General features: G+C 36.3%; 1 protein-coding gene across 1 annotated transcript in view; it reads right to left on the bottom strand.

The window, feature by feature from the left end:
- IFT57 (intraflagellar transport 57) overlaps nt 1-13,274 on the bottom strand; it is a 53,393-nt gene that overhangs the window by 21,481 nt on the left and 18,638 nt on the right. The window contains exon 6 of the mRNA XM_047098624.1: nt 4,508-4,630. Coding sequence (XP_046954580.1) covers nt 4,508-4,630 — 123 coding nt within the window. The remainder of the gene's footprint in view (nt 1-4,507; nt 4,631-13,274) is intronic.

The following is a 13,274-nucleotide window of genomic DNA, read 5'->3' as shown; positions in this document are numbered from 1 at the left end:
TATTATTATCATTTTATATATAACTTTACTAGGGAAAAAAACTGGAAAGATTTACCAAAGTGATACTTACATGAAACTGATTACATCCCCATGTAAGGATATAAGGCTTATGTTTTAAAATATTCCCTTAAATGATGGAAGCATTAGTGCAGAAATTTTGTTAAATTCTTCCTGAATACTGATACAGGAACTGAATACAAGACCTCCGTGACAGGGGCGCCTGGGTGGCTCGGTCGGTTGAGCATCCGACTTCAGCTCAGGTCATGATCTCACGGTCCATGAGTTCGAGCCCCGCGTCGGGCTCTGTGCTGACGGCTCAGAGCCTGGAGCCTGTTTCAGATTCTGTGTCTCCCTCTCTCTGACCCTCCCCCATTCATGCTCTGTCTCTCTCTGTCTCAAACATAAATAAACGTTAAAATTAAAAAAAAAAAAAAAAAAAAAAGACCTCCGTGACAGAACACAATATTATAGTAACAATACTATAATTTAACAATAATTAACATTTATTATTAGGCATTAATTATGTCACAGACACTGTTCTTGGTGCTTTACAACAGCTTTGTGAGGTAACTAATATGATTAGTCCCATTTTACAGATTAGGAAAAGGAGGGACAGAAAGGTTGAGTAGCTTGCCCTGGATTGAACATGTAATAAGAATATGAATTGAAGGTGCCAAGGGAAGATGTGTGAGATAGGCTCCATCTTCTCCTGGTCTTTGTGGCTGCCACAGTTCCACTAAGCTCCTGAAGCTTTGGCTCAGTAAATCAGGAATTGATAGTGAAACTAAACATGGAATTGACAGCTTCTATTTCATAGCACACTGCCTAGCCCCTTTCCCCTTGAATTGTTTCCATATTATTTTTATAATTAAAAACAAGAGTGTATTTGAAAAAGACTCAGAGTTTAAGATAATTCTTGACCAGTTACAGATTTAAATTTAGTCTGATTATAGTCACAGATATTTGCTCTTAGTTTTAAATTCCACCAGAGTCCTTACGTAACACTTGTCACCACTCCTGGGTCTAATAAAAAAAATTAAAAAAATAAAATAATAAAAACAATAAAAAAGAGATAAAAAGAAGAAGAAAGGGAAAGAGATATAAAGAGAAAAATGAACTAAGGAGGGAAGGAACAAAAAGTACAAGATATACAGTCTTAGTATACTAATAATACTCGTAGACAATTTGATTAGGTGGCACTCATGTCTACTCTAGTTTAGCTGTCCTCAGACTGCTAAGGAATGGCCTCCAGAGCCTTACTCACTTGGTCATAACTGAGGCATTAACTAGAATGGAATGACCCAGGACTTGGCTGGCTTTGTTGACTTTCTTGGCAGAACTTCTGTGTCTTTAGACACATTATTCCAAGTTGGGGCAATATGAGTTGGTCTCTGGGTATATAACACTCTAGAAGGAATCACCAGGAGCATTCTCTAAACCAACTCTAAAAAGGGAACTACTAATATAGTCCATTGAAGCTAACATATGACAAAAGTCCTTCACCTTCAGTTGTGGAACATATCATTTGCATTTTTGGCAACATTTTAATTTTCCCAATTGTAATTTAAGCTAATATTAAAATTCGTTTGCATTCTTTGAAAACTGGCAACAGTAACGAGTGCTGCCAGAAAAAAGAATAACCTCGTCTTACAATAAAACCTAATTACAACATTACAGAGAATATAAAATAAAATATCAGTATACGAGAGCATCTCATCAAAACAACAAAAAGAAAAGGAGATTTACTTATTATTTATTTATTAATTTTTTTTGTTTGTTACCTGCCAAGAAGCACACAAGCACTGAACTTGTGAGGAAAAAAAGCAAAACAAACATTTGATCCAGTGCTAAAGAAATATGGGACTTATTTACTGCTAACACAAGGACATTTTAAAGAACTTTTTAATGGATTTAAATAATGGAGGCCCTGTATAGTTATCTCCCACATCTCTATGCTACTTAAAAATTAATCTAATAATGATCGGTAAAACACACTGATCTGAAAACAGCTCATTTTCCCTCAAACACAAAGTTGAAGTCTCCAAATGTCCTAAATAGCCTGTGTCGAGTGAAAGGTAATTATTTTCGCCAAAAGTAAAGGAGAGGGTTTGGTTTTGGTTGAGTCAGGAGTGGAGGAAGAATGGGATGTAGCATGAACCTGGAGTCAAACTCTTCTGATGAAGGAGGATGGTGAGCCCATGAGAAACCTTGTACGTGACCAGATTATTTTTATTTCTGTGACATGAAAAATATCTCTTTATTTACTAACCCTTTATTTTCTCAAATCAACATACAATTTCATTTTTCTTAAGTAAGCTGAATAAATTGACCCCAAACCTGCATTTCCTATTTGATACCTCTGAAATACTTAGAAGAGTTTGTGAAATACTAGGCACAAAGACCAAACGATCTAGAAAAGAATTCTGAAAAAAAAAAATCAGATGTAACGTTAGATCAGCATATTTTACCACAATACTGAGATTGAGCCCATCGAGCCCTGCATCAGACAGCACAGAGCCTGCTTGGGATTCTCTCCCCCTGCTGTCACCCTTTTCCAGCTCACACATGTGCACATGTTCTCCTCTCTCTCTCTCTCTCTCTCTCTCTCTCTCTTTTAAAATAAATAAATAAATGTAAAAATAAAAAAATTACCAATGCTATCAAACAGAAAAAAATGGAAATAAATAATTTTTTAAAAATCTAAATTCAAAATGATATTCATATAAAGAAAAAAGCCCTCAAAACTTTATGTGACATTTTGGAATGTTGCCTGTAAAATCTGACTTTTTATTAATCTGGCACAGTATATCCTCATAAGATCAAGGCTGGTAATGTATGGCACAAGACTAAGAGTCCAACTTTCACCTAGTTAATTCTTCTCCAATCGGGAGATCACTGATTCTCTAAGAACCCAGGATTCTGATTACTACAATACTAGTTTGTAGTAGAACTTAACCTGTACTTAGTTTTGCAAAACTGTATGTGTTAGCTGTTACATTTATATTCTTCCTTTATTCAGTTACTCCTGTTATGTAGAAATCAATGACTATGCTTTAAAAAACACTCTTGTGTGATCGATCCTATTAGGTTCTAAATGAGATACTGGATGTCAAGAGTTAGTTAGCTTGAAAGTTAAATAAATTAAAGGTTTCCGTATGGAATTAAGATGTACCTGAGAGTTCCTAACTACACAGTTATTTTAACATGTCATTCTAACTAGAATAACAATAATAATTTTTAATTTTATGAGTTCTGCTCTTATAAAAATAAAGAAGTAGAAATTACATTTTTACCAAAAACTAAAGAATTAGAAGTTACATTTTTACCAAAAAAAATTACATTTTTGCAAATTACAACTTTTAGCAGAGGTTGAATCAGTGAAGAAATCTGATTCTTTCTTTGCATATCTCATATGTAAATATGTATTAACACAATATAACACAATTGTAATAACACAATATGTATTAACACATATTTACATATGAGATATGCAAACAAGAATTTACCCCTAATGTAGTCAAATAATGGCTACATAATAGTGTCTGGGAAAATACATGGTAAACAGGCTGCAGGATTTGCCCACTTACCTTTAAGTTTGTTCCACAGCTGTTCAGTCTAGCAAGACCTTTGCTGCCTTTATCCTATTGTAGGACTGCCCTAGGAGTCTAGGCTACTTCTTACCTTCTCCAGGACACAGTTTTACAAGCCCAAATCCAGACATTCTAAGAATAAATTCATTTCTAAGGCACTCTGAAAACAGCAATCTTTGGGGGTAGATTCAGGACCATATTTTCGGAGTAACAAGCTTCCCTAGAACCTTGTTCTGTAATGCTGGTGCTCTTCTCCTGCCTCCAGGGATGGAAACTCGTTAGTTTCTTTACCTAGATGTCTCTCTCTCCAGTCTCTTTTGTAGACATTATTATAGTATTAATGAGGATAGGATTGTCTAGTCACCTGATAGTTTTTTCTGACGTTCTTGTAAAAGGAAGCAGAAACTTGATTATGGGCCAGTTCATTCATCTGGCCCAATCTCCAAAACTTAATGCAAATGCTTTGATTATTTTCTTATTATCCGACTTTTAATCATATGTACTGAATAGATTATGTAAGGCAACTTCCAGGATGTCTTCTGTTCTGCCATCCAGCAGAGCTCCAAAACCATTTTCTAACTATAATCAGTTGCTATACAGTCATGAAATTCCAATTTCATTTACTATTTACCTAAACAAAATAAGATTTCTAAGAAAATACATCAAAGTATATTAAGAAAATACCCCTCAATCCCAGGGAAACATGACGTGTTCCAAATCACTTTAAAGATCTATTCCTCTCTTTCCTTCTTTAATATTATTTATTCATTCAACAACAATTTACTAAATCTCTGTTAAGACAAAACACTGGAAACCGAATCCTACCCGCTTAAATCGTTCATATAATTAGTAGTGCCTCTGACCCTGAAATTGCCTTATGAAGATCCATTTGAAAAACTGCGTTCTATCTTCTCTACCTTATTGTCAGTCCTAATCGTGACTTTCAGTTGTGGTAGTACACGTTCCACTTCGAGACTCCATTCCGCAGCATCTGTTGTGGATTCCAAAATATCTTCTTGTTTGGCAGACTCGTTCATATCCTAAGAAAGGAAAGATATCACAAGATTGAGAGTTTATAAAAAGAAATGGTAAAATTTTGAGGCATTTTAGCAGGACTGCACAATTTATATCAAGTATGGTAGTGTTAAAATTACAGTGACAGAAGAAGTTCTTATCTGTCCTCCTATCCATGTTGAAAGAAAACAATGCTCAAACCTGGTAGAATAACAAAATAAGTATTTTCAAAAAGAAGCAAATATAGGATTCAACCATTTTGACAAAAAACAATGCTTTTGAAATATCAGAGTGAACTCAACGGGAATATTGTCAAATCAACAAGCCATTTAGGTATGTTAATTGGTAACAGTAAAGGAGATACAAACATTCACACATTTGATAAGAAAACATTGTCTCAGTTTGAATTTTTTTTTAAGTTTATTTATTCTGAGAGAAAGAGAGAGAGAGAGAGAGAGCAAGCAGCAGAAGCAGGGGAGGGGCAGAGAGAAGTAGAGAGAAAAAATCCCATGCAGGCTCCGTGCACTATGAACACAGAGCCAGATGCCGGGCTAGACCCCACGAACCATGAGATCATGACCTGAGCTGAAATCAACAGTCAGAGCGCTTAACTAACTGAGCCACCCTGGCACACTGAATTTTCCATACTGAAATATAAACGTCAAATCTGAAAGACAAAAAAGATAAGATCCCAGAAGCCAAGAGGCCATTACTTAGACAGTTTTTATTCATAATTTAAGTGATATTTTGGTTAGGTCAAACTATAATGTAGTTTAAAAATGTAACTTAATATAGATCTACTTGAACTCAAATAGGGTGGGGCCACATTTTTGCATTTGGTTTCTGCTGTTGAATGATAAAATCAATTCATGTCTGTTTTTGAATTACAAAAGGAAAACTTTTTTTTTTCATTTTCCTAGGCTTTCACATGTCAGCATTAAGTATGTATAGATCTGAAAACATAAAGAATGTACAAATTAATGATTTAAAGATAAAGCCTGGGGTGCCTGGGTGGCTCAGTCTATTAGGTGACCAACTCTTGATTTCGACTCAGGTCATGATCTCACGGTTCATGGGATGATTGAGCCTCGCTTCTGGCTCCTGAACTGACAGCGAGGAGCCTGCTTGGGATTCTCTCTCTCCTCTCCCTCTGCCCCTTCTCTGCTGTCACGTGCAAAGATAAAGCCTAACACATTAGTTTTGGTAGCAACTTTTCCTTTAAGCTTCCTTCATAAATTGTAAGAAAATGTAATGAAAACATAAAAAAATTTATTACCATACGAAAAAAAGAGATCCGAAGACATAAACAGCCAAATACAATGTATAAACCTTATATGGATTCTAGTTTGAACAATCTATGAAAAGATGTTTTTGAGACAATCAGGGAAATCTGAATGTGGAAGAGTATTAGAGGATATAAGGAATTATTACAAATTTTATAGGTATTATAATAGCATGATGGTTATGTTTAAAAACAAGGCCCTATAAATAGAGATAAATGCTGAACTATGTATAGGTAAGTGGACATGATGTCTGAAACTTACTTAAGACACTTTTGATACTTACGGGCAAAGGAAAAAAGTGGGGCCTCTGGAGGAATCATGGCTGACAAACTATTAACTGCTGAAGCTGGGTAATGTCACATAAGAGTTCACTATTTTGCACTTCTGTGTATGTTTGAAATTTCTCATAATGCAAAACTTAAAAGTAAAAGATTATATAAATAACCTCATGGTGAAATTACATTCTCAATGTGAATTTATGTCACTTAAAGACATTTCTTAAAATGAAAGCTCATTAGACAAGTCTTTCCAATCCAGTCTAACACTAAGTATAAGAATAACCTTATATCAGGATTTGTATTTTGGTGGGAGATGTGGGAGATTGAGGTCTTTAGGGGCTTTAAAGTCCCGACTGAGTCTCTAGAGCACTGTTGGTATAAGAAAGTCTCTCTCCTACCTCCTAGTTCATGTTAGCAAGTCCTGAACAGATTCAGAGTCTTAAAAGGAGCATATATTGCTTTTTGTTCAGAAATTCAGGGGGGCTATATAGTTCTAACCACACAATTAGAGGATGGATAACTAGTATATGCTTTTACATTTTACAATATATAGTCTGAATTTATTCAAGTACATTCTACTTTAAAAAAAATAGAAGTATAAAAAAATATTAGCATTAGTTTAAGTAAAATGTGAAAACTAAGTGAAAAATGTTCAAGATTCTGTTTTAAATATTAAAGTACTCACTTTAATATAGAAACATTGTATTACTTTGAGTACTAGCAGAATGCTACCACAGTATTCACAAAGCAGACATGTGAACTTTTCTGAGACATGTGTGACAGCAGAAGAGACACGGAGTCTCCCAGTTGAAACCTAAAGCCATGGGGAAAGCTCTCCATCATGTAACTCCACCCTGGCGCCCACAGCATGCATATAGACTTGGAGGAGCCAGGGGCTTGCTCACTCACTGGCCTACCCCAGTACCTGTACCTGGCTCTAGGTGGCCCAATTCTGACTGGCTCCTTTTCTGGGTAGACGGATGGGAATGGGGGTGGGATGCGGCGGGCGGATGTGTGCACTGCCAGTGTGCGTGAGCCCTGACATTTGGGGTGTATGTGTGGTATATACACAGGCTCACTCTTGCCAGGGCTATGGGGCCCCGCATCCCATTCCCACTGAACCTGGGTGGGCCAAAGGGGCATGACCTCTCAGCAGCAGTGTTGTAGGATTCGTAATAGAAGGTAGATGTTCTGATCACTGATTTAAAAATAAGATTGTTTTATGGAACCACCATTTGGGTAATCTGAAGCTGGGTAGTCCTGATTAAACCCCAGAGCCAGTGCTCCTCAACCCCATCCCTCATTTCCCCTCAGTCTTCCCTTCCCTATAGGAGGGTGAAGTCGGTGGAGTCCAGAATCACCAAACAAGGCTGGAGAAGGTACCCATCCACAGCCCCACTTTCTTCAAGCCTGAACTCAGAGGATTGTTCAAGTTGTCCATAACATACTCAAAAATTTTCCTCAAGGAAGGGCACATGTTTCTCAATTTCCCCAAGGCAAATGGGTCAGCAATGGCCCTGTCTGACTCAGACTAGAATCTAAGAGTTAGTAAGATACAGGGGTACACTTACAAACATTGCATTAAGGCATCCCAGTGCATAAACTACTACTTGCTTTATATTGGGTCCTTTAGTAAGTTGCATTTATTCTTCCTAAGTTATTATTTGGTTCCCTTAAGCAATGATTTGCAAACTCCTACTTCCAAAATCCTAAAATGGTTTAATATAGCAGCTCAAATGTCTTCACTGCCTCCTAGGCCACAGTTAATATACTGGGGGGAAATGGCCTAGTTACTAAATGAAGAAAGGGCAAAAAGAGAACATTAGGCTTGGTAGAGCGGCATTAACTTAATCAAACTATACAGTCTCCTTCTATTTCCATATTTGCACATCTATTTCATAACCTCGTTCCTCAGTCACATTTTCCTAATGCCTAATAAGTGGATACATTAACTGAGCAAGGCCTACATATGAAGTAGAAATCATTTTAAAACTATTCCATGCCTTGGTTAATAACTTGAGAAAACCTTTCCTTTCCAACTGTACCTCCATTTAACAAATGGTATTTTATGTGGAGATATTAGTAAAAAGAGAAATAAACTGCTGTTTTCATTTAATCAAAAATTTATATCATCATGACAAAGTCCTAGTCCCTGTCTGAAACAACACTAAGATAAAACATACCTCTTGGGAAATTGCATTTTCTAGTTAATGCTGAAGAAACAATTAAAAGCTCAATGAGACACAGGCTACCCAGAAGTCTCATTTATAATTAATTAATTTACCAATAAGCCATTTGTAAAGCTCCTACAACATGCAAGGTAAGAATCCAGGTACTGTGTTTGGCGTAGAAAGATAAAAGGATTTAATCCCTGCCTGCAAAGAGTTTATAGCCTGCTAGCGAGAATCTCAGGCTAGTTTATGGAGGTAATAAATGGTCCTGAGGGAAAGAAAAACTTATGAAAACTGATCCCAAGACTGTCAATGGAAGAATTGAAGATAACAGTCTAAACCATCCTATAACATAAACTTGGGCTCCAACAGTGGGCATATCACCAAAGTCAGTTCAAGGATCAAACATGCAATGTTAAAAGCCTGCTCAGAATTCTGTTCCAAGAAGTAATCTCTCCTTCAGGTAATATAATGGGATGGTTAAGCATCTGAAAAACACTATATTCTGTATATCTGTTTATATATGTAAACACATAAAATTGGATGTGTGTGTGTGTGTGTATACACACATAATTTTATATGTATGAATGTATATATATACATAATTATATATACATATGTATATGTAATTGGCTGTGGTTAGTCTTAATGGTTACAGGGGTAGGTAGAATAAGGGAAAGCCTCACATATCAGTGAAGGAGGCTAAATAAATAAAGCCCTTTGCAGCCTGAGCTGCTGGATAACCTATGTAGTGCTGCAAAGCTGTTCTGTCACACTAGGTTCAGTGGAATACAAAACTTGATATACCTTCAAAATATCTTCACCTCTTAATTAACCCTGGGGACTCCAGGTAGACCATGACTACCAACATCGGAAGTAATGAACCTGATACTAACAGAGGGGGACTGGCCCATTAACAAGTCTTAATAGAGAAAATGTTACAGGTGATGCAGTAGAAGCACTGATTGCATTTTTGGTATAATCTGATGAATTACCATCTTGAGCAAGGAACTTAAAAAAAAATCTCTTTGGGGTAAAACTATTTCTAATATGTAGTGTATGCTCATTATTGGAAAGCCCTATAAAAGAAAGGGGGCTAAACATTACTGGACAAAGCAATGTTGACGAGGGCTTCCTGACACCAGCAATATATATTCTTTTGATCTCTGCTATAGTAACAAAAATCTGGTACTATAGGATCTTTTTGATCGCAAGGGTTCAAATTAGGTTGGGCAGTTAGCTCTAGTTAAGACATTCCACTGGGAATGAAGAAGGAAGAAAGCTATGAGTAGGGTAGAGTTTCTAAAACTTGACTAATCATGGATACCCTACAATACTTCCTCTAATCATTGACTAAAGAACACCTTGTCTGCTAAAGGGAACATATATGGCTCATCGGAAGACCCAAGAGTGAAGCTCAAGACTCAGGCATCCATGAGAATTTGTTTCCTTGGGAATGGAGACCCTGCATCAGAAGTTATAGAGAGATCATAAGTTCAGATGACAGCTTGGCCAAGAGAACCTAGATCGTGAAGGCCTGGGCAGAAACTGGATCCACAGACTTCCAGGTGAAAATGGGAGATAAAAGGAGGGTCAGAAGATCCTAACACTGATCTAATGAAGCAAGACAGCAAATGGAGGCACTTGAATCTTCAATTACCAAGCCTGAACCCCTACCTCTTATAAGAATGAGGCACCACCATCAGACTGGATACTGGAGACTAATAAATGCTGACATTTACTGACTGTAATTTAATATTTTCATGATGTCCTTTATTGTATTAATTCTGTAATACAATCGTTCTCTAGGGCTCTGAGGAAACTGGATATGACTGATCCTACATCAAATGACCCCAGATGGCTATAATTTTTGCATTCTTATGTCTGCTTTTAAAGTTCTCCTGCAGCCTCTCTTGTTATCAAGATGCCAGTGATCACCTCTGGCTGTCTGCTTGATTGCCTGTAGCAACTCCTCCTCCTCCTCAACTTCTGGAGGCTTAGAAACCTAGCATCCAAACATGTTGGAGTCTAGGCAAAATAAGAATACAAGGGAAATACGTGAAAACTGGTGAGGGCGGTGGTAGTGGTGGTGAGGTTGGGACTATTCATACATTTTTTTTTTTTAAATGGAGGTGGTTATACTTATTTTGGTTCCTCAGAGGGCTTTTTTCCAACCTTCCTAATTTGATGCTTTGGTTCAGATAGGAAATAGGATAGGTGGCCAACAAGCTAAGTGCTAAATATAATATTTATTATACATTACTATGTATTAAGCAAGGTTTCTCCTAAGGGTATTTAGTGTCCCTCTTTCTTCCTTTTTAAGTTGTTTAAAATGTTTATTTACTCTTTGAGAGTGAGAGAGACAGAGCATGAGCAGGCAAGGAGCAGAGAGACAAAGAGACACAGAATCCGAAGCAGGCTCCAGGCTCTGAGCTGTCAGCACAGAGCCCGGCACAGGGCTTGAACTCAGGAGCTGTGAGATCATGATCTGAGCCAAAGTGAGATGCTTAACCGACTGAGCCACCCAGGTGCCCCTAGTGTCCCTCTTTATCATTGATCAATAAAAAGCTAGAGGGATAAATAAGGTATCTCAATCAAGAAGTGTTCCCTTGAAATCCAGTGATTTTAACAAATCATATTTAAAGCACAGAGCTAAAACCTTTCATGTCCCTACAAGTCAATTCTTCTTCATGATTAAAGAAGCATAAATCATGAGTCTGATTCACTATTTTCTTTTCAAATTAGGTTTTAAATGATTTAGCACTATATTACTATGAAGAAAAATGTTTAATACGATACAAAAAGTATTTTCAGATTTGTTCTGAATAACTAAATTAAACCTTGGCTGTAATCCATCAAAAGAAAGAGACATGGTAGCCTCTGTCTTTACATATACGAAGTTCATAAAAGTTTTCAATTCAATTTTGAGACTATCAAAAGAAATTTTATTCTGTTATCACGTGAACTAAAATTTGAATAAATTATGCTCACAAATCAAAAAAAGTTTAAAAAGCTCCCTAAATTAAAAAAAATCAATTTAACTTACTAATAAGAAATCTGAAATTATTTTTGAATGAGAATGCAACTTCCAGTATTATTTCTGTTTAATATCTCAAACACCTGTCTTTGCTACTACTTTAGCTAATTTAATGTCCATTAAGTGCTAAGGTAAAATCAGTCCTGATTTTTTATTTTCTCAAGATAAAACTGAAAGAAAGTACCCCAACAAGCATGTATGGAAAAACTACCATAGACATTATAGTTGGTGTTATAGAGTATGCCAAAGTAAGTTTAATTCTTTATGTAATGAATTTCTATAAGGCTTCTTTTCTCTGAGATGGCAACCTAATACATTTGAAGAGCTCAATTCATACATCTACTAAGAGGGACATGAAAGTCTAATTAACTGTCAAGATTAAAGAGTCTCAAGACTCAAGGAAAAGAAAACTAAAATGTCTTAAGAATTGCCACAGTATGGTGTAAATGTCAAGAGGATGGGTCTGGAATCCCATCTCTGCTCAAATCCTACCTCCACTGCTTCTTAGGTATTGGTCAAGTTATAAAACCTCTATAAATCTCAGGGTTCTCATCGGTAAGATGAGGATAATAGTACCCTTCTCATTGGAAGGGTTGTTGTGATGATAAAATTATACATTTTAAAAGGTTTGCACAGTGCCTGGCACATAGTAAGCCTCAATATATTTTAGCAGTTACTATTACTATTATTAATGCCAAGCATGGTTCTCAATGCTTTCACCTATGTTAAATGCCCAATAATAGCACCATGAATCAAGGGACTCTTATTCCCACTTTTGCAAATAAGAAAGGTAAGGTATAGAGCAGTTAGCTAATTTTCCCAACGTCACATCATTAGTAGAGTGGCAGGGCCCAGGGAATGTTACTATAGAACACAAACTCTTACATACCTTATCAAATGCCTATCAATCCTTGTGTCATACAGGTTACAACTATGTTTCCCCAGTTTATCACTTGTCTTTTAACTTTATGGTGCTCCCCACCCCACTCTTTCATATATAGCCTTTAATTTTTATGCATTCAGATTTATTAGTGCTTTTCTTTTATGGTTTTTAGTATTCTTGCCAGGCTTTATTATGTCAATTTCAACCCGTGAGTATAACACTTGTCAGTCATGTTCTTGTTTTCATACCTTATCATTTTCTAATGTGTTGATCCATGTGGGGTTTATTTGGGTGTATGATATGAGGAAAGAGCCCAACTTTTTTCACCAGATGCACAGCTTATTATTCTATCACCAGTTAATTAAACAGTCCAGTTTTCCCCCCACGTATTTGCATTGTTTCCTATATTATTAATATCACCATATTATTTGGATTATTTTATGAACACTATACTACTTCATCAATCTATTTCTGGGTCTGTATAATTTTTTTTAGACCCACAAATAAATTACACAAATAGTACAAAGAATTCCCATATACCCTTCATCCAGATTCACCAAATACTAGCATCTTACATAACCTCAGGGCAATTATGCATAAAGTGATATAGTATTTATATCTGGGTGATGAGATTTGGGGATGTTTTCAAATTTTTCTTTGCACTTTTTTGTGGCTTCATTAAAAAAAAACAACAACAACAGGTATATATTACACTTTTAAAAAGAAGTGTTTTCAATAAAAGCAGGTAAAAATAAGAAGTTTGATTAACTTCCAGAAACTAGCTGGTATAGGTGTAAATGCTTTAGGAATTCGAATGAAAGGGAGAAGTGTGTTTTAATGGAGACGATGAGATCTAAGTTTAACCTTATAAGGATGTATGGAATGCAAATAGGCAGAAAAGAGACAAGCCAAGTGTTTATAGTCAGGAAAAGCATCATAAGCCAAGATACTGAAATAGAAATGCACATGGCTTGTGAACACCACATCAAGAGCGACTGGGGGCTTAGAAAGGCGAATA

This window comes from Lynx rufus, unplaced genomic scaffold (genome assembly GCF_022079265.1).
Source record: "Lynx rufus isolate CCGP_SWC_20201006 ecotype Redwood Valley unplaced genomic scaffold, mLynRuf1.p SCAF_5, whole genome shotgun sequence".
In the NCBI taxonomy this organism is placed as follows: Eukaryota; Metazoa; Chordata; class Mammalia; order Carnivora; family Felidae; genus Lynx; species Lynx rufus.
The sequence above is the reverse complement of the archived record's forward strand: the minus strand, read 5'-3'. Positions and strand labels throughout refer to the sequence as shown.